This window comes from Marmota monax, unplaced genomic scaffold, assembly GCF_021218885.2.
Source record: "Marmota monax isolate L192 unplaced genomic scaffold, Marmota_monax_Labrador192_F-V1.1 WCK01_AAM20220418_F8-fsc00245, whole genome shotgun sequence".
Classification (NCBI taxonomy): domain Eukaryota; kingdom Metazoa; phylum Chordata; class Mammalia; order Rodentia; family Sciuridae; genus Marmota; species Marmota monax.
This window is the reverse complement of record NW_026693895.1, coordinates 256,480-278,866: the sequence shown is the minus strand read 5'-3', so window position 1 is coordinate 278,866 and position 22,387 is coordinate 256,480. Positions and strand designations below refer to the sequence as shown.

Below are 22,387 nucleotides of genomic sequence, written 5' to 3'. Positions count from 1 at the left end.
GAGAAACACAGATTGCTGCAGGAACAAGTAGGTGGAGGTGTGCGGTCCACTGAGTGGAGAAGCCTGGAGGAGGCCTATGTCTGTGGGAAGGAGCAAACATTCATGTACATTAGGTGTGAGAATGGGTGACATCCCAGGGGACTGGTCGAAATGAACACAAGACACAAGAATCTGGAGATGTGAAAAGACATCTAGTGTCTCGCCTTGTAGGTTGTATTTAAAAATCTTGGAAAGACACAGAATCATCAAAGGGGTGAGTGCACAGAGAGGAGAGGACCCAAGGTCATTTCTGGAAAATGCCACGCTCAAGAGGTCAGGTGGAGGGAAACCGGCAGAAGAGGCTAGGAAGAAAGCCGGTGAGTGTGGCACCCTGGTGCTGAGAGAAAGGCACATCTAGTGAGGAAATCTACCATCATGAGTCTACCCAGAGCTCAGGCAGGTAGACCAAGATGGGCCCTTTGAACAAGCCACTGGGAATCTGTGGTGACTTAAAAATAGTTCAGGTAGCAGGAGTGGGAAGCCAGATTTGCTTGGGTCATGTCTCTGGCAATATGGCAGTCTAGATATTCTTTATAAACGTCTCCAATAGAAACCATCAAAAATATGCTTGTGAAACTATTTCTTAAAAGATGAGTAGCTTTGCCAGGCAGGGTGATACACTCCTGTAATCCCAGCGACTTTTAAGGCTGAGGCAGGAATATTGCAAGTTCAAGGCCAGCCTCAGTAATTTAGCAAGATCCTCAGCAACAAAGTCAGACCCTGTCTCAAAACTTAAAAATTAAAAGGATTAGAATGTAGCTCAGTGGTAAAAAGCCCCGGGATTCAATCCTCACAACAAAAGACATGACTGCGAAGAGGGTCAGTACCAGGTGTTGGAGGCCAGGTGAGCAGTTATATGATGACACATTCAAACCTAGTCCTCTGAAAAGTGCTGTAAGCCACCGCCCACTCAAGAAGACTCGAGCACATTTGTTGGTTCAGCTCTGGATGTGGATGGAGGGGAAAATCTCTCTCTTTAGAACTCCAAACCATGGTGGCCTTCACAGGGCTCCAGGGCCTGAATCCAGACTTCCTAGAAGGCACTCAAGCCCCAAGCAGTGAGGGTGGTTTAAAGTGGGCCTGGGTCATGGTCTCCAGGCACCTGGCAGAGACACACACAGACCCACTCTGGCCTGAAAAAGCTACCAAAATAAAGTTCCAGTGACCACAGTTCCCCACCCCAATCACAAAATGTAAGGGAAATAAAGGACAACCAGAAGAAGTGACAGTCAACTGAACCAAACCACAGAGGCAGCAGATACCAGTATTAGCTTATACACCTAGAAGGAGATAATATAAAGACCACGAAGAAGGAATAACCCAATGCCTAAAGTTTTCTGAGATTGTTGAGTGACACAATTTCATGCCACATGTTCAGCAAGTTCAAATGAACCCAAATAGGAGAAGTGAAAACAGATTGGTACTCGTGCATTTCCCATAAACACCAAAACACATAGAATTCTTAGAAGAAACGGGAGAAAAGTAGATGGCCATGAAGTTACCATTAGATGGCTGTTTCCTCAACAGTAAAAAGGAATCAAGACAGAGAGAAAATACTGTCCAGTTGCGCTCTACACTTCACGCTTAGACTTTCAAGACCAGCAGGAAGGAGGACCTGTCCAGACGGAAACCCAGACCCACACCAGAGAGCAGTGCAGAGCAGGGGCCATGACTGCAAAGATGCAGGAAGGAATTGGGGGCCAAGAAGGTGGTGAGAGGAGGGAGAAACAGGGGTTCCATAAATTCATGCACAGATGGTCCTTTGTGGGATTAGAAAATGGGGTACTGAAGCAATTGACTGCAGAGAAGGAGACTCGCTGTACAGCTGATGGGTGGTCAACAAGGCCACAGAGTAGGTCATAATAGATTTTGAAAATCTGTATTACACTGGCAATCTTCTCTGAGGTCAGTGGAATTAGGTGGAAAACCCAGTAGTTGTTGGGTGAGGTGGTGCACACTTGATCCCAGCGGCTCAGGAGGCTGAGGCAGGAGGATAGCAAGTTCAAAGTCAGCCTCAACAACTTAGCAAGGCACTAAGTAACTTAGAGACCCTGTCTCAATACCTCGTATAAAATATTGTACCAACAATGACAAGAGCAGGACTGAGAAGGCAGTCCCTGCAGGGGTTGTGGTACTTAGCCAGGTGGCCTGGCTGGGACATTGCTCTGCCATGTGTGGTCCTGGGTAAATGCTGTGTCCAGGTCTCACATAAAGAATGCGGGAGACATAGTTGATAGACATATTCACTGAATGTAAGGGTCAAGTAAGTCATGATAGAAACTAAAATGTACTTAGAATCAAATAAAATATACTTAGAATCTGTTGAGACAGAAAATCTTACATATCAAACCATGATTGAAAGAGCCAAAACAGTATTTTAAAAGATAATAGCTTTAAATGTTATTATTATCCAAAAAAAGAAATAGAGAAGATTAATAACATCCAAATTAGGATATTAGAATATGAGCAGGAGAACAAAAACCAAAGAAAATAGAAGGAAATAAATAATAAAGATAAAAATCAATGGAATAGAAAAACCAGACGCAACAAAGAGGATCACGAAGCCAAAGTCAATTATTTGAAAAAAAAATAAAACACAAAAATAGATCCAGAGAGTAAAGTAATGGGAAAAATAAACACTTTTTGAAATGGAAAGGAGGCATAAATCCCAGATGCAGCAGGAATTAAGGCCAATATAGCTTAAAACCAAGAAGAAAGGGACAAATCACCAGAAAAATATAAATTACCAAAACAGACACAGGATGAAATAGGAAACCTGAATAGCTTATGATCATTAAAGAAACAGAATCAATCATTTAAAATGTTCTCAGAAAGAAACCACAAGGCCTGAACCGACTTGTAGCTATTTATGCCAAAAGTGCAAGGGACAGATGATTCGGTTCCAAGCAAACCCTTCCAGATAACAAGAGAATGGACCCTCAGGGCATTTAGTGGGGGTGTGAACTTTGATATTCAAACTAGGTAATGAAATTACTAGAAAGGAATACACAGGCTAATCACTCCATCACGAAGGAAAAATCCTGAACAAACATTAGCAAACAAAATCAGTAGTTTTTTAAATACACACACATGCATACCACAGCTAAGTGGTGTGTATCCACAAACCCAGATTTGTTAACATTAGAAAAATATGTCAATATATATTCACCACACAATCAGATTAAAGGAAGATAAAGATGCAATAAATAATTTCATAAAATTCAAACACATTTGAATTTAAAAACCAACACCCCAAACCCACATACATATACATACCTCTACCTAAACTAAGGTTAAGACAGACCTTCCTAAACATGATAAAGAAAATCTAAATACTAAATAATATCCTTGATGACAAAACATTAAGCACATTCCCTTTAAAGTCAAGAATAATATGCAGGTTTCTGTTATCCATCAATTTCTGTTATCCACCATTGCACGGGAAGTCCTTGCCATTTCAATGACAGAAGTCAAAAAATTAATGTAAATAATTGATAGTAAAGGAAGAAACAAAGCTACAATTTTTCCCTCACAGGCAACATAATTATCTTCATAGAAAACTTCCCAAACTATAAACCTATCATTAGAATTATTATGACAATTGAGCAAGGTTGCTGGATATAAGATCAACATACAAAATTAAACCCCATTTCTATATGCCAGCAATGAAGGGTTAGTTAGAATATGTTTTGAGAGCTATCATAGATATCATAATTGAGATCTGATCAGCACTGTTCTCTATCACAGAACTCACAGAGGTGGGGTATCAAACAGACACATTCATGATACATGAACATTCCCTAACCAAAAATGGTGGCGTTGGAAAGGGATTGACTAAAACCAAGATAGGGATTCAGCATTGGATGTGCAAGAGACCATCTTGAGTGTGGCTAGAAGGGAGAGGTTATTTGAGTTGGATATCTCTTATGCAAAATGCTTGGGACTAGAAATGTTGGATGTGGGGGGATAGTTTGGGAAGGAGGTAGACTACTTGAATATACATAATGAGGTATTTTGGGTATGGGACCCAAATCTAAACACAAAATTTATGTTTCATATACACCTTATACACATAATTCAGAGGTAATTTTATACAGCACGTTTAGTGTGCCTGCATTTTGACCTGCCGCATGAGGTACGGTATGCAACTTCCAATCGCATTGGTGTGTTGGCACTCAAAATTTTTGGATTTGGGATTGAGAATGCTCAGCCTGTACATGCAATAGCTGAATACAAAGAAGAGCTGGGGAGAAGTGGCAACCAAGAGAGGCAAAGGCTGGGCAATGGGTCTGGAGGGACGGAGAGGCCTGAAACAGGCATGCCCGGACTCCAGACCCTTCCCAGTTCTTAGTCCTCACAAGACCTGAATTCCAGAATCCACCTCCCCATATCTTCTCCTAAGGTGCAGTCTCCTTTTTCACTTAAGCAAGTTTGTAATGATTCTCTTACTTGCATTCAAAAGAATTTTAATCAACTTGGGAAACTTCATACGCAGTAAATCCTTGTGGAGAAGTATAAACCATCTCAAAGGACAATAAGGCAAGAAAGATGACAACATATAGTAGATTCCAAATTGGCAAATTGGTGCAGGATCAATGCCAGTCCACTCCTTTATCCTATCACATGTCTGAATGCTGTATAAATTTTACAATCACCTCTTAAGAAACTTGGGTTGAAACCTTCAAAGGACTGTTACCAATAACATGGATTATTCTTGGGTCATTCAGCACTTTCTCTTCCTTCTGTGACTAGGGGTAAGGGACCATTCTACTGCCTGCTACTCTCCCCCTATAATTTGCTTGACAAGATAGGATCTAGGAATCATGACTGTCACTGAGAAGATGGTCACCTCAGGGCAATTTTCCTCAGGGACTCCAGATTAACATCAAAAGACAATGAAGCCTGTTTAAAAGCCATGGACTATGTTAAATGAGGGTTAAGAGTAAAACAATGATTAACTTAGGACCCAGAGGGACAGGGAACAAAGTTGTGGTCACCTCCTACTCTGAAAAAAAAAAGAAAAAAGTCAAAGTCCTAAACAAAGAGAACCCCATCCCCCCCCCCCATGAGATCTGGAGAAAACATCTCACCCCATGTTCTTCCATCCATGGGAAAACCATAAATCCATAAGAATAATGACTCCTACCCCTGGGGCTACTGGAGGATTATGGGTGGCAACATCTCTACAGGTGCTGTACCTAGCAAGGACTGGAAGAATGTCAGGGAGTCAAAAATGAACCCTTCTCTTGAAAAATAAGGGTTGATTCCACTAATCTTAGAGAAGATTCTTTGAATGTTGAGAATTGGTGACTTTTATAAATCTCTACAGATCAGAGTATCTTCAGAAGCTGAACGTGCAGGATCTCAAGTTCAAGGCAACTATCATCTGTGTCATACTCAGAAAATGGAAGCAGAGGGTGAGGAAAGGCCTAGAGTTTAATCCAGGAGCCTTGGAATGGTGGGATTCTCCTTGAAGGCCCTCACCACTGCCAGAGAAGGGGCCTCTGGCCTGTGAAATAGAAGAGGGATGAGCTGGCCAGGAGACACTGGGTTCTCTAGAGAAATGAGAATGAAGCTTAGCCAAGAGCTTGGCTAACAGAGTCGTCATTGTTGGATACGGAAAATGACAAACCCCAAAATAGTGTGGCTCAGGAGAGGGAGTGAGGGAGAAGGCGACGCACTGATCCTTTCCCAGTGACAAGACAGGCCCCAGGGAGGAGGTATCCACCGAGTCTGACATGACAACCTCTGGGAGAGGCCAGAGCATCGATCCTTCCCCACACAAATCCTTTTCCAGGAACCGACCAGGGACCCCAGATCCTCCATCTGGCCCAGGAAAAAGATAAATCCCAGGGGGTCTGACCGCTGACACCAGACCCCCTCCCATTTTGCCCAGTAAAACAGACCCCCAATTCCTGAGTGCCCACACTGATACGCTTATTAATTAAGTCACCTCTCATTTGAACCTCTATAAGCCACTCCTCCTCTGGCCAGTGGCTCATTTTTCACCAGGAAAGCGAGTCCATCAGAGGCGTCACCCAGTTCCTGAATAAAAAGCTGTACTGACCCATGAAGTTTGCATCCGGCCTGGTCCTTTTGTGCTAACAGTCATGGCAACCAGAGTACCCACATGGCCCCTTCTGGTAGAGGACCCTTCTACTGGGAGGCCACATCAACACTTGGACCTGAGACAGACCCTTCTTGGAGGGTCACCAGCTCCAGCCTTGAGCCTCTCTTTGAGCCTCATTGATGCGCTTATTAATTAAGTCACCTCTCATTTGAACCTCTATAAGCCCACACTCCAAACTCCTCCTACCTGCCACCCTGTTACTTGGCATTGGGGAGAGGCCAGCCAACCCTCACCGCTCACACATGGGCAGTCATAGCCAGTGGCACCCTTGACCTCTGAAGCCAGAATCCTCTACCAGCACCACTAGCTAGCTACACATGACCCAGGCCCCAGCCAGGATTATTCTTCTCCAGAAGTTGGATGGAGAGCTAGATAGCCTCCGCCTAGGCAGATCTGAGTGGGTCTGACCCCCTTGTGTGTTGTGAAAGGCACCTATCCAGAGGACGGCTGTGAAGAGTTAAGGATTTAAATCAATGCCATTTATTTTATCCCAGGAGTTACTGCATCAGCTGCTCTAGGACAGACTGGAGACCCTCAAAGGATCCTCTGCCCTTGGGCCAGGTTGCCTGCCTGCATTGCCTGGGGGGCTCTGTGTTCCCCTGTAGGGCCCCATTGAGTTCTTAGATTTGTTTACAGTTCTGCATCCGCTTGGGTCCCCAGCAGTCACTCCTGACTGCTCTTCTCTGTCTGCATTCAGAGGAACTCCACACGGATTCTCAGCACACAGGACCCGGCCGGCCATGTGAACCAGCGACAGCAGCTCCCAGCGGAGGCTGGCCAGGCTCCTCCAGGAGTGCAGTAGGTCACCAGCCTCAGCACGCAGGCATGGCGGCATCTCTTTGGGATTCCCAAGATCCGTTTTGTTGACTTCGGGACTTTGCTCTATTCCAAGGGTTGGTGGATGCCAGAAAAATGAGGTGTTAAATCTCCCTGAGGAATGAGTCATGGGCCAAGTCTACTGAATAAGCAAGACTCTGTATCAAATTTACAAGCATTTGCAATTGTTTCAGTGTTTTCTGGTGCAATCATTAAATGTAATCATTGGGGCCTCTTCCTGCTGGAGTGTATTTGCAAATAGCAGCTCCACAGCTAACATGAAAGGGAGGATCAAGGCCCTTTGCTGATAAGATTATCATTCTGGATCTCAGCTCCCTCCTGAGACTCCACCCTGTTGCAGTTCTGTTCAAACATTTCTTTATTTGCTTGGTCAGTTCCACTCTTCTATGTGGGACAGTGGGACACCTAGAGGAGAACCGGCGCAGCAGGGTGGTGTTGCGAAGACCCTCCACACTGCTGGGGGTGGAACATGAAGTCCTGCTATGGAGACTGACTGTGAGCACCCTGTGAACCCAGCGTTGGTATCAGGGGTGTGAATGGCACAAGATGTGGCTATGGGTATCCTGCTGCAGGCACCATCTCAAGACTGAGGAATACTGTAGAAGGTCCTCATGAAGGTTTGGCTGTGCAGGGGCCAAGGCCAGCAGCTAGGACTGGGGTCACTGATTTGCCCTGCTGAAAGGGACAGTGGAACCCACGTGTATATCCAGGCTGCAGGCCTGTTTTGGTGGACACTGAGGCTTTGGAGTCAGCATTTGGTGAGCATGACCGGCTTCAGCCTGTTAAGCTCCCGAAGGTGGGGTGGGGGATCACAGGAGGAGCAAAAGAGAAGTGGGGCAGAGGTGAGAAGGTCCTCCCCTGCTGGGGTAGAGCCTAGAATCCTGTGGAGACTTACCCTCCCTCCAAAGGTCAAAGCAGTACTCTGAGGAGCCCCAACCAGGCAGCTCCCGCAGAAGTCTAGTGCTTTATGGTGGGGGACAGGGAAGAAAGGAAGGGGACAGAGTTGGGATCCTTCAGTGTAGCCTGTTACTTCATCCACAAAGGGGAAAAGAGGGAGGTACAGCCTTCTCCCAGTATCCCTGGGGCATTGGTTGTAGGACCGTAACAGTGTCCACTTTATGCTTTGAATGTAGCCCTTTTTGCTCTGCCATTGCAACTGAATTTCAAAATGGACACGTTTCTTTCTCTTCCTCTCTCTCTGCTCCTCCCTAAACTCTTCCCCTCCCTAATCTCAGTCATAACAGGATCACCTTTCTTCCCCATCCTAGGCAGAGTTAGATAACTCCCTGAGCACACATCCACCATAGGAACAAAGTCATCCAGAGTTTGAGGATGGCACCAGAAGGTCTCAGAAATGACTATCTCCCGAGTTAACAAGTGAATTTCAACTCCAGACAGAGAACAGGTGGAATTCAGCCTTTGAATCACCTCTTTAAAATCCCCCTGTTCCTGCTGATGAGCAGAATCACAGCCTCTGGGACAGGAGTCCTTTGTGTTTCTCCTTTGCTAGCAAGGCAATAAAATTTCCTTTTCTTTTTTTCTCCAAAACTGTGTCTTCGTGATTGGGTTGGCATCAGGGACAAGGACTAAGCTTTCAGCAACGGGACCCCTACAGATACCCAAATCTTCAGACGCTCAAGTCCCTTAGATGAAGTGGCATAGTATACTTGAAGTCATCTCCAGATGGCTTATCATACCTAACACAATGTAAATGCTGTGTGAACAGTGGTTACACTGTATTGTTTAGAGAATAATACAAGGAAAAAGAGGTCTGTATGTGTTCAGGACAGATCCATTTTTTTCTGAATATTTTCAACCTATAGTTGGTTGAATCCATGGGTGTTGAATGTGTGGATACAGAGGGTTGATGATTGGATTTATTGAGTGCTTACCACGGAATAGGCACCAAGAGAGAGGGACACTGAAGCTCTCAGTGGTGAGGTCCAAGGGCCCTGAACATGAGATTCCACCACCCCAACCCCAGTGGCCCCCTTCCCACCATAAGGCACCTCTCCCACCAGAAATGCTGATCTAAGAAACGCAAGATCCAAGGCTGCTTCCCCCGCTCCCCTCTCTAGGTTGCTCCAACACTGGGGAAGAGGTAAGGTGTGGTATAGTTAAGTATCAACAGGCTCTGGAAGTTGGTTGACCCCACCAGTCCTTAAAGAAGGAAGGTGGGGGGAAGAGAAGCAGCAGGGGCCTGACTCACACGACCAACCAGAGGCAGAGCTGGGTCTCCGCAGCCAACCGAGAGACGCGCGGGCAGCTTTCCCACGTGGGCAGGTGAAGGGTTTTCATCACGTCTAAATGGAGCCTGTATGACTCTCCTCCCACATACTGAGATTAGAAGCCGAAATGCAGAACATGTGTGGGAACAGAGAACTGGCCCCTGGGACTCTTGCAGCTGGGTGCCGAGAGCAGGCTGGGCTCTGCCGGCTCCCGTGCCAGCCCCTCCCTGGCTCAACACGGAGACTTTGGGGTGAGTAATTTAACTAAATCCCACCTCACTTCACTGGGCTGTACCATGGGCAAAACAGCAGGGAGTCATCTCAGGAAAAGAACAGTCTGGTCCTGTTGGTGGCCCTCCCCTACTAGGGGAAAGTCTAGTTCAACTAGCGCTAACCACTGAGCAGACCAGCAAGACCCAACCAGCAAGACCCAGCCACGACACTGGGAACCAGCTCAGGCACATGAGGGGCTTTCCCAAGCTTTAACATGGTTGTGAAGTCACCGGTTCTATTCAAACCGTGCTTGTCCTAGAGGGAGAACTCGGCTATTTTCTGGGATCGAGTGGGCAAAACCAGCAAGATACTGTGATAGTAGAAGCAAATGTGACTCCATTTTGTTTTATGACTTCATCCTGTAAAACAACCATGCCAAGTAGAAGGGTCATGACTGGGGCAAGGTGTTCTTTTCCTTTTGCTACAGAAACCTTTACGAACACGGAACTACCTAATGGGGCATTGTTTCTGTAACTAGGGGAACGGGGCTCTGTTTCTGTAACTGGGGTGACTGGGCTAACTGTGATTGGTTAGGCTTCCCGCCACTTGACTGCACTGTTCCGCTTCTGCAACCTGGCTTGCTTGCATTGGCTAGACCCCCAAACGTCCCTTTTGGGGTTTTCAGGCTTATAAGGAGCTCCCTTGCAATTGTTTGGGGCTGATCAGTAGAACAGCTTTATGTTCTGGTCAGCCGCCACCAGTGTGCTTCAATAAAGGCTTGATTCCACTATATGTGAGTGGCCTGGAAGACAGTTTATGAAACCCCGGGACGAAGCTTTAACTATAACAATACAAGTTGCATATGGCGCAGTGCCGTGGGTCAGGGGCTTGGAGGGACTCTCTGGGTTCGAAGCTTGGCTCTGCTGCCTTTTCACTCTTAACCTTGGGCGAGTTATTTCATCTCTCTGGCCTCAGTTTCCTTCCTGTTTTCCTGCCACCTTTCAGATTAATTTGGTATTCTTATAATTCCATTTTAACCACTTCTTATCAGACGGCTTTTTATTTTAGTGGTAGCCTCGGGGTTCACGGTATGGGTGGAGGTTCCCTAATCTGAAGGTGGAAATCCAAAATGCTTCCAGTTTCAGATTTCACAGTACTTAGCATTTCAATCCAGCCAAGTCTATGGAAATATTCCAAAATCCAAGAAACTCTGAAACCTGAAACACTTCTGGCCCTCAGCACTTCAGATGAAGAAAATGACCTGCATATATCGTTAGCCATCAGGGTCCACTTTCAGGTGACATCATCCTACAGGACATATGGTGTGACAGCCTCGCAATGGTGTGCTTTTTCTTCCCTCCTGGCATTTCTGATGTTGTTGCTCATTTTACTTTTACACATGTTGTAAACCTCACTCTACATGGTTGTTATTTTCATTTAAAAAGTCAACTAAATCCAGGCACAATTGTGCAAGGCTGTAATCCCAGTAACTTGGGAGGCTGAGGCAGGAGGATTGTAAATTCAAGGCCAGCCTCAGCCTCAGACCCTGAATCAAAATAAAAACAAAAAGGGGTGGGGATGTGGCTTGGTGGTAAAGCACCTGGGTTCAATCTCTGTAGCAAAAAAAAAGAAAGAAAAAGAAAAGAAAAGCCAGTTAACATTTTTTTTTTTTTAAATGGTACTAGGGACTGAACCCAGGGGCACTTAATTGCTGATCCACATCCCCAGTCCTTTTTTATATTTTATTTAGAGACAGGATCTTGCTGAGTTGCTTAGGAACTCACTAAGTTGCTGAGGCTGGCTTTGAACTTGCGATTCCCCTGCCTCAGCCTGTTGAGCCACTGGGATTATAGGTCTGTGCCACTACACTCAGCACCAAATAACCTTTAAAAAGATTTAAATACTAAGACCAAAATCTGATAATTTTATCTGTATTTTTGATGCTTTTCATTGCTTTGTGTAAATCCATATCTCTATCTGGTGTCATTTCCTTCTGCCTGAAGAATTCCCTTTAGTACTCCCAATGGGAAAAGCTCGTGAGTGATGGATCCTGTTAACTTTTACGAGTCTAAAGGTGTTTTTATATTGTTTCTTAAACATAATTTTGTTGGATACAGAATTTCAGACTGACTTTTTCCCTTTCATTACTTTAAAGATGTTGTTCCATTGCCTTCCAATGTGACGAGTTCCACATGAGAAATCAACTATCATCCTTCTATCTGCTCTTTTATGCAGAACATTTCTTTCTTAAGCTCCTCAGACAGGCTAGTTGGAGAGGCACTATTCCGGTGCTGTGTAAGCAATGGCGGCTGCTGCTCTAATCTTGCTGGGTGATTCTGTCCTCAGCCCTGAGCCATCTCACAGGCCCGCGCTAGTCAGTACCAGCTGTATATTGGGGATAGGGAGGTGGGAAGAGCTGCTGCTGACCTCTGAGCTCTCCCCCGGTCCAGTTCTCTTCTGTCCACTACTCCATCCTGTGAACTCTACATGCTTTGTTCCCGTTGGACCCTCAGCTCCACGCCTTCCACTTGGGGAGCGCTCTGGGCTCTACTGTGGATTACCCCTAGATGGTTCTTGGGTATGTATATTTCTGTCCTTCAATAGTAGCCCCCAAATTGGCAGCAGCTTCTGAAATGATGGTTTCTGACCCTCATGACCCTGCTGTCGACTTGCCTCAGTCCCCCTCCTCAGGCATGGCCTGGAAACTCTCTCATAGTAACCAACAGGGGCAACAGTAGGGTGGTTTATCTCCTCTTTCTGAAAGGTTCCCATCCTTCCTTGCCTGATGTCCATGCCTTACGAACTCCTTGGTGCGTGTCTATTGACCTGGTTTTGGTATTTGGGTCAGGAGGGCATACCTTCTGTGTGTTACTCCAACTTGGTCAGAAGTCCCCCAAGGCCAGTGCGGCTGGAAACTCAGGGCCTCCCAATTCCATGCACAGGGCACTATGCCGCCCTCAGACTCCCTGGCCTTCAGGACACAGAACATGTGCCTAGCACCCTGTCCCACAGAGAGCTGGTCACCCTCCACAGTGACCCAAACCAGCAGTCATCAGCTGTCATGTGCTTGTGAGAACAAGGACCATGAAAACTCCAGCCATGCGGCTCACTTAATGACCAGCATCTAGAAATTTTTCTTTTTGTATGAAACCTCCTTTATCCCAGGCAGAGAGAGAGAAAAAGGAGTAAAAAAGACTAAAACATGATTTAATTGCAAAGTCCCACTCTATTTGGACCTGCATTATCCACTTCACTGCTAAGAAGGTTCTTTAAGCATAAACACATTATATTCCATTGCCTTCCAATGTGACGATTTCCACATGAGAAATCAACTGTCATCCTTCTATCTGCTCTTTTATACAGAATATTTCTTTCTTAAGCTCAGACAGGCTGGTGGGAGAGGCACTCTCGAAGCATTCAGCCTGACACCCAAAGAAAGCAAGAACTGCCAAAAGTCCTAAGAAACAGCCAGCCTGAGACTTTGTCATGACACCCCGACACAGAGCAATAATGGCATTCAAATCAGCCACCGAGCATTATGGGAACATCAATCTGTGGAGGGAACAACCTGAGAATCCAGAGGTTTCTGCAGAGCAGTTCAAGAGCAACCGCGCAGGGACCATGAACTCACCTAGACCCAGCTGGGAGGGCTGGGCGCCCATCCACACCCCAGGTCCAAGGGAGGCCACGCAGGAGGGAGAAAGGGCCACTTTGTGTGTACTGGTGCTTAGGAGCCAATCAAAAAGGCTTTATCTCTTTCCCATTTCCAGATGCAGAATCCTAAGTATCAAAGGGGCAAACTGGGAACATTCCAGTGAGAATTAGATTCCAGAGACTCTGGCCTTGGCAGAAGCCACCCCATAGCCTGGCCAGAAAACGTACTCCCCTGACACTCGGGCTTCTGGTGGCCACTGCAGACACATGCGGCTGAGCCGCAGCCCCACCACGTGCAGCCAGCCCACTGCTGTTGGATAAGTGAGTCCCAGGAATGTTGTGCAAACAGTGGGCTGTGACACACTAAACAGAATTGATTTAATGCACCAGGACTGGCTTTTCTTAAAACGATACCCAATGGAAACCCAAGAGCACCTGACAATGGTGAAGCCAGTGCTGTCCACAAAGCTTCTTTTCCAATTTCATGTACGTATGCTTGTGAGTCCTGGGTTGGAATGAAAAGTGTGCCTATACCTCTGGTCATGGTCAAAGAATCTGAAATGCACTGGCCCAGAAACTTGAGCATTCTCTGTTTGACTGCTGTCAGGAGTAGAAATGGCATCCCCTTTGTTTACAATGCCAATGCCATTTAAATACTTGATTCCAAGAAAACAATCAGAGGTTTACAAACAAGCAAAAAGTTGGGTACTAGAATATGTCCTATGGTGTCATTTAGCATAACAATAAAACTTGGGCATAACCTGAGGGACTGGTTGAATGAATCATGGTACATCCACATGATAAGTGGTACCAGTCCTTAAAACTTGACCTAAAGGATCATCCTCATCAACTCTGAGATGAAAAGATTATAAAAATTTAAAAACACACATGTGCAGTGCATGGAAAGAACATGGTGTGAGGAACAGTCTGTTGCTTCTGAGGGATATCTCTGCTCCCCTCTTGTGCTTTTCTATGTTTAAAAAAATTTCTATAATGGGCATTTTGGGTTTTTTGTTTGTTTGTTTTTGGTACCAGAGATTGAACCCTGGGGTGCTTAACCACTGAGCCATGTCCCCAGCCCTGTTTATTTTTTATCTTAAGACAGGGTCTCTCTAAGTTGTTTAGGAACTCACTATATTGCTGACGCTGGCCTCAAACTTGTGGTCCTCCTGTGTCATTGGGATTACAGGTGAGCTCCATCACACCTGGTGTATTCTTTTTATAAAAACTAATATAATAACTGTGATTTTTAAATATGCTTTATTCAGTAAAAAAGCTGCCCCTCCCCATGGTGTTCACGTTGGACAGCAGCAACAAACATTAAAGTCAGCAGGTGGGAGAGGCAGGACTGCACAGGGCTGAATGGTGAGAGTAGAGGCAAAACGTAAGTGCCAGATACACTCAGATTGAAGTAAATCGTACAACAGTTTCCCATCCTCTCCTCTTCCTCAAGCCCAGCTCCTACACTAGACACAGGACATAAAAATTTGTCCCCACTACAGTGACACAGCCACATCAATGTTCATAGCAGCTCAATTCACAATAGCAGAGCTACAGAACCAACCTAGATGCCTTTCAACAGATGAATGGATAAAGAAAATGTGGTACATACACACAATGGAGTATTACTTAGCCATAAAGAAGAATGAAATCATGGCATTTGCCAGTAAATGGACGGAACTGGAGAGTATCGTGCTAAGTGAAATAAGCCAGTCCCCATAAACCAGAGGCCAAATGTTCTCTCTGATATGCAGTTGCTGACTCACAATAAGGGGGAAGGAAGAAGAGAAGATCAGCAGATTAGTCAAAGGGGAAAGAAAGGAAGGGAGGACAGGTAGGAATAGAAAAGACAGTAGAATAAATACATTTGAATGGGTTTTCTTTTTTTGTGTTTTTGTGGTTCTGGGGATTGAACCCAGGGCCTTGTGAATGTGAGGCAAGCACCCTACCAACTCAGCTATATCCCCAGCTCAAGAATAAATACATCTAACAATTTTCCTGTGTACACATATGAAAATACCTAAGTGAACCCCATCACCGTGCCCAACCCCAACAATGGGGTCCTAATTAGAATAAGACATATTCCATGCTTGTATAATTTTATCAGAGTGGATTCTACTGTCATGAATAACTAAGAAGAACCAATAAAATAAGCAAATAAACAAAAATTGTCCCTGGCCAAGAGCCGTCAAGGTGGGCGCCCTGGCTCTGGAGATGAAGGGCCAGTGGACACCACCATGTGTTCTTTCTCTCCAAAAAGTAACAATGAAGTCCTGACAACAGGGTGTTCAGGATGAATAATAATAATAAAATAAGAGAAGAGCAGATGGATAGGTCCGTGGACTGATGCCGAGTTCCAGGGCTGAGGGGACCGGCTACCTGGGTATTCATTCACCCCGTCATTCTGTCCCTGCACCCGTCCGTCTGCCACTCAGTCCTCAGTGGACTGAAGCCTCCCCACTGCAGTGAGCCCGAGGCTGTGGCGACCAAGGACAAGGTCCCTGCCCTTGCTGCCCTCAATTCAGACTCGGTTTCCTCGTTAGGAAAGGGCGTGATGAGCACAGCTGAGATGGCTGGCACCTGCCGTGGGCCCGGCCGCTGCTGAAGGCTTCATCTCAATGGACACCATCAGCTCATGCCGTGGCCCTGGGTCCAGGTCCCCCGAGCACCTGTCACAGGCGACTGTGCAGACATTGTCCGTCCCCTCTCCAGGGTCCTCAGCCCTGGCCTCCCCTGTACCTCTCCTGGACTTAGCTTGTGCCTATCCCGTGTCCCTTGATGGGCCACACCCCTCCTGTGTGCAGGTGTCCCTGCCTGTGTGTCAAAAGGAAAAAACATCTGGTCCCCAGCCCTGGTCCTGGCACAGAGCGCCTAATTTAGCACAATAAATACACATTTGTTCTTCTTCCCCAGTTTCTGCCACGACTCCTAAGTCCCTGGGGATTTCCTGAGTGACAGGGCTGAGGAGCACCTTTGGTTTTAATATTTTGTCTTTAACCCTGGAAAGACCTAAGAGCTCCTAAATCCCCTGGAGAATTCCTGGGTATTAGAAGCATCTTTTGTCCAAAGGAGGCAACTTCTCCTGAGCTGCTGGAAAACTTTTGGGTGGGGTCTGGTCACTAGAAAGAGCAAGCCAGGATTAGATGCTTGGAACTCTCTTCCCTCCTTCCCATCCTCTAGGAAGGGGACAGGGCTGGAGATTTTGAATAATTAATCATGCTTGTGTGGTCAGGCCTCCATAAGAACCACTAAAATTGTGGTTCAGAGAGTTTCCAGGCCATCGAACTCATCCACATAGTGGGAGGGTGGTGCACCCACAAAACCACAGGACAGAAATTTCTGTGTCCAGGAGCCATCCAGACATCATCCTATGTATCTCCTCATCTGACTGTTCATCTGTATCCTTTGTCAAATCCTTTATAATAAACAGGCAAATGCATTTTTCTGAGTACTGTGACTTGATGCAGCAAATTCTTGAACCATTTTCTGTTGCTATCATAAAATACCAGAGGCTGGGTATTCTATAAGGAAAAGAGGTTTATTTAGATCAGAGTTTAGGAGGTTGAAAATCTGAAAGCTAGTGGCTTCATCTGATGCACCTCTGGCGAGGGTCTTCTGTCTATGTTCAACATGCCATGCCATAGCAGAAGTGTGCACAAGATGACTGAGTACCACAGGTAGAAAAGTGGTCACATGGCAAGAGAGGACGTATTGCAGGAAGCTGAGGAAACCAAATTTGCTTTATAACAACCTGCTCTTGCAATAACCAATCCAGTCCTGCAAGACCTGTTCCAGTGTTAGATTTAGATAAGATGTCCCCCCAAAGCTCACGTGTGAGACAATGCAGAGGTGAACTGATCAAATTATGAGGGGGAAACCTCATCAGTGGGCCAATCTACTGATATGGATAACTGGGGGTAACTGTAGGTTGGTAGGATGCAGCTGGAGGGAGTCCCGGGGCTGTGCCTTTCAGGTTTGCATTTTGTCCCTGGTGAGCAGAGCTCTGGGGCTCCTGGTTGCCGTGTCCAGAGCTGCTTTCCTCCTCCATGCCCTTCTGCCACGGTGTCCTGCCTCCCCTCCGGCCCAGAGCTGTGGAACTGGCTGACCATGAACGTCTCAAACCAGGAACCAAAATAAACTCTCCCTCCTGTAAGCTGTTCATGTCAGGCATGTTGGTTACAGTGAGGCAACAGCCAACTGCACAACCAGTCTCTGAGAACTAACAGGGCTCTTAAAACCCAGGAATCTGGGGCTGGGGCTCAGTGGTAGAGCCCTCACCTGGCATGTGCAAGGCCCTGGGTTCGATCCTCAGCACCACGTAAAAATAAATAAGTGAAATAAAGGTGTTGTATCCAACTACAACTAAAACCAAAACAAAACAAAAACCATGAATCTATGCACACGAGGGTTGATCCCTCATGACCTCTAATGCCTCTTATTGTCCCCATCACCACAACACCATTACAATGGGGAATCAAGCCCCATGAGTTTGGGTGGGGACAAACCACATTCCATAGCAGACAGGATGACCCAGGGAGCAGGACTAGACAACCAGAAGATTACAGGAGGCACCAGTCAGACCCTGTTGAGGGACCTGTTCACTGCCCCCCAGTGTCCTGACCCTCCCCATGAGGACTGCCCCTGCCTGAGGGGTCACTTCAGGTCTCACCTCCCTCCTGCCAACATAAGCTCATTCTACCCCAGAACCCCTGGGTTCTGTCCCCAAGTGCTGCCAGCCTATGTTTGAAGGGACAGCTGGCTCCCAGACTGCAGGTGGACACCCGTCACTAAGGGGGGTCTGGCAGCCCTTGTCCTGGCTGCACCTGCACCTCAGTGCCAAGGGCCACTTTATTCTACATCCTCCTTCTTTGCCACATGAACTCCCATGGGACATCCCACGCGAACACTTTGCCATGTTCTGAGAAACGGCCCTGCTGTCCTTCAGATGAGCCAACACCACTGTCCCCGGAGAGAAGCCCTCAGGCTCCCACAGAGCTTTGCTCCTCACCCCCCGCCCTGCCCCTTGTGGGCCCAACTCTGATGTATTGAGCAGGGTGTGGACTTTCCAGAAACCTTTCTTTCCCCTTCACGTTCCACAACTGCCCTTGACCTCTCCTCTACTGAGGCCAAAACTCTCCTCCTCTTTTGTCATCTGGAGCTTGTGTCTAGGCCATGTTCAACCATGCTCAGCACCAAGCTCAGAAGAAAGCCCAGCAGGGACCTCCCTCAACCCTCCCCCTCTGGGAGGGGCTTCTGCATCCAGCCAGGTTCAGACAAAGGGATGTCTCCCCAGGGGTCACCTATATGGGCTTGCCATCTGGGCGGAGCCCCAGTCCTGCCAAGCTGATGCCTGCAGTCCTGCTGGCCTCCAGTCCCAGGTCCCCAACCCCAAGCCTGCAGTCCAGTCCATACAGAGTCACTTTGGGTCCACTTTCCCACCAGCTCTGGGCTCCACAATGGCAAGTCCTGGAACTTGCGGGTTCCTCTGCTTTGAATTGTGCTAGACAAGGCACCCATCCTAGCTGTTCTTGGAGCCCTGTCCATTCCCAGAGATTCACGCTGGGCTTTTTCACCCCTCATTGCACGATCCAGTCTGAAGCCTGGCAGTGTCTAAATTCTCTGCCTTCTGCCTCCTTCTAGGGCAAGAAACCCTTGGGGGTCATTTCCTATTTCTCAGCAAAGGCCTGAAACACAGGAGCATGGCTTTGGTCGTCTGAACGCTCCTTGGCCTGTAGACCACCACCAAGTTGATTGGCATGTAGCATGGGCTTCGTGGGCCAGGCACAGGGGCCAAGCACTTTACAGATGGGTTTGCGTCGGTCCTGGCAGCATCACACGAGGGGGACACGCACAGACCTCAGGGCTCACAGGTAAGTACCCAGAGTGAGAATTCCAGGGGGCTCGGAGACGGCTCTGCCCAGCCCGGGGCTGCCCTGCGCACGCGCACTCCTGGGGCCCCTGGGACGGCGCGCGCTCACCATGCCTCCGGTGCTCTCGCGGCAGTCCTGCAGGCAGCCAACATTCTCCCAGGTGCTGTAGGCCTTCAGCCCCGCCACCAGGGCCTGCAGCACGCGGCTGCTGACCAGCTCCTTCCCTTGGAAAATGTCCTCATCCAGAAGGGCCCCCGCGTACCTGCCAGATAGAGCAGAGAGGTGTGATGGACGTCCTGGTGCCGCCAGCCACGGGAAGGGGCGCGTCCAGGGACATCAGAACGCTAGGGTCACCACCCAAGGCTTCCCATGCCCTTCAGAGGTGCCCTTGTACCACAGCAAAGCTGCAGCCAGGAGTCTCCCACACACCATTCTCCCTTGGAAAAATGTCTCCTTCACGCCCTGCCCAGCTGCTTTCCCGCCAGTCCAGTCACAGGCCTCCTTCACAGGGGCCCCTGTCCCAGCGTGATGCTGCTTCTCTTTTTCTTTGAGTCTACAGCACAGGGTCGCACTCCAGGTCACTCTCTCCTGCCCACCACACAGTGCACACATTGGTACAACCACTTTGGAGAGCAGTAAGGAGGTTCCTAAAAAGGCTAGGAATGGAATCGCCGCGTGACCAAGCTGTCCCACTCCCTGGCACTTATTTTAAGGGCTGCCTTCCTTCTGAAAGCTCTGGGCAGAATCCCTTCGTTACCTACCTTAGCTCCTGGCGGCCACCTTCTGTGACTTTCCTTCTCCTTCTGTCTTCGAGGTCACTACACCCACCTGCCCTCCCAAGCTGCCTCACTTCCACTAGGTGAGGAGGTGAGGAACCCCTGGAAGCCTTGTCACTCCTTCTTAGCCTCCTCTCATGTACAAGGAGCCCTGTGACTACACGGGACCCACCTCTATTACCCATCAAGGTCCTCAATTCAATTGTATCTCCAAGTCTGTTTTCCCCTGTGAGGTGCCATATTCACAGGTTGTAGGGCTTCAGATGTGGACATCTTTGGGGCCATCATTCTGGCCAGAACTCCCAGCAGAAGCAGAATTAAAACATGAGAATCATGAACAACTCGTGACACTTTGTGTGTGGAGGGCAAAGTTGCTTAGGGCCTTGCTAAGAGGCTGAGGCTGGCTTTGAACTTGTGATCCTCCTGTCTCAGTCTCCTGCCATTTCTCTGGAGTAAACATGTAGAAGTGAAACAGGCAGGTCATATGGCAGCTGCATTTTAACTTTTGAAGAAACTGCCACACCACTGTTCATATCAGTTGTGTGATTTTTCCTTCCCACCTGCAGCTCATGAGAATCCCAGTTGCTCCCATCCCTGACAAAGGTTGGCTTTGCGTCTTTTTAGTGTTAGTCCTTCTAGCAGTATATAATTGTATTGCCTTGGTTTTGAAGTTGCATTTCCCTGATGATTAATGATCATGACCATCTTCTCCTGTGTCTGTGCCTGATCATTCATTTATCTTCCTTTCCTGTCTGCTTAATTCCTATTGGCTTGCTCATCCTTTTTCTTTTCTTTTCTTTTCTTTTTTTTGTACCAGGGATTGAACTCAGGGGCACTCGACCACTGAGCCCCATCCCCAGCCCTATTTTGTATTTTATGTACAGACAGGGTCTCACTGAGTTGTTTAGGGCCTTGCTTTTGCTGAGGCTGGCTTTGCACTCGTGATCCTCCTGTCTCAGCCTCTGGAGCCACTGGGATGACAGGCGTGTGCCACTGCACCCGGCTCATTCTATTTTTAATTGACTAGCTTCTTTGTATGTTCTGGCTAGCAGTCCATTGGTGGATGTATGTATTGCAAACATTTTCTCCCATCTGTGGCTTGCCTTTTTATTTCCGTAAAGACAGAAGTCAATTTGGGCTCAAAGTATTGACTTTCATCCATCCATAGAAAATTTTCTAGAGTCTGAACATCCTGTTTCTCCAATGAAACCTACACAGCAAAAGATACTACATGGAGCCAAGTCCTACAGCAAAGAGCAAAGGCTTCTGTGTTTCAACCACAGAACACAGAAATCAAACTGGAGCAAACTGACAAGATGCATTTCAGGGTGCATGACGAAGGCAGACAGAATCTCTCTAAAGCCATGAAGTCAACAAGAGGGTTGGATTCTATTAACCAGCACTTGGATGAAAAAAACTTAATGCATTAAGCAACTAAAAAGGGCTTATGCATTGTCATTTAGCTTGGTCCTTACAACAGTCCTATGAAATAGGATATCACAACCCCATTTTACATTCAAGGGAGCCAACATTCTCCCAGGTGCTGTAGGCCTTCAGCCCCACCATTAAATCCAACGAGAGGGTTGGATTTAATTTATATAACCTAGGTTGTATACTTAACATATATTAGGGCAGAGAGAGGATTTTAACCCAGTGTGCCCTCTTGTCCTAAATAATGTGCTCTTTGGAGGTGGGGCTGTAGCCCCGTGGCAGAGCACTTGCCTAGCATGTGTGAGGCATTGGGTTGAATTCTCAGCACCACATATAGATAAATAAAATAAATAACAGGCTCTTTTCATTCTAAACAACATGCCTGTCAGTGGCCCCAATCATATTTATACAGTTTAATCTATGCTATGGTATCACTACTCTTTCCTTGGTCTGTGACTTGACTCAATCTGCCGGGCAAATGTCCTGCTACAGAAGCCTTCATCTGCCAGACAGACAGGTGCACTGGCTACCTCTGACTCCTTGTTGGACCCTTGTATGTGTTTGAAAGAGAGTCTCAGAAGCTTCTCTGTTCAGGGTGTCAGAGTTCAGGAGGAGTGTGTCTGAAGAAATCTGCAACAGAAGGCTCAGACTGGTCCAAAAGCTAAATTAGGAAATAAAGATCCCTGTGGCAAGTTTACTCCTCATTGGTAAGCCCTTCTATTTAATAGGTGAGGTCTTTAGACACGCCAGGTACCTGTTTAGAAGTTACATCCACTCAAACAACAGGTGAAGAGAAAATAAGTGCAGATCCCCTACCACAGAAGGGTACAGGAGGAAGGTGGACAGTCTCTCAGAAGCCACAAAGTCAACAAGAGGGTTGGATTTAATTTACAAGTTATTTTGCATAAAAAGATCAGATAAGATTTTTCGGCAGTGACACATGGGAATTGCATTCTTAACAGCGCAGTGTGGTCCTGGTGGCGTGGCGGGATGAAGGGTGTCTAAGGTGCTCAGCTACCCTGATTCCATTTACCCATGAAGACAGAACACAGGTGAGTTTCTGCAGACTGAGGAGTGTCATTCCACCCATTCATCAATTTAACAAATGCCAATGAGTCCTCACTTTGTGCAAGGCACACATCTATCTAGGTACTGTAAAAACATCAATTAAAAACAGAGAGCCGGGCACGGTAGCACATGTCTATAATC

At 47.0% G+C, this 22,387-nt stretch overlaps 1 protein-coding gene across 1 annotated transcript in view; it reads right to left on the bottom strand.

The window, feature by feature from the left end:
• Positions 1–22,387, bottom strand: part of Acoxl (acyl-CoA oxidase like) — a 326,620-nt gene that overhangs the window by 143,294 nt on the left and 160,939 nt on the right. Inside the window, 1 exon segment of the mRNA XM_046462815.2 lies at positions 19,080–19,233. Within this exon segment, the coding sequence (XP_046318771.1) occupies positions 19,080–19,233 (154 nt within the window).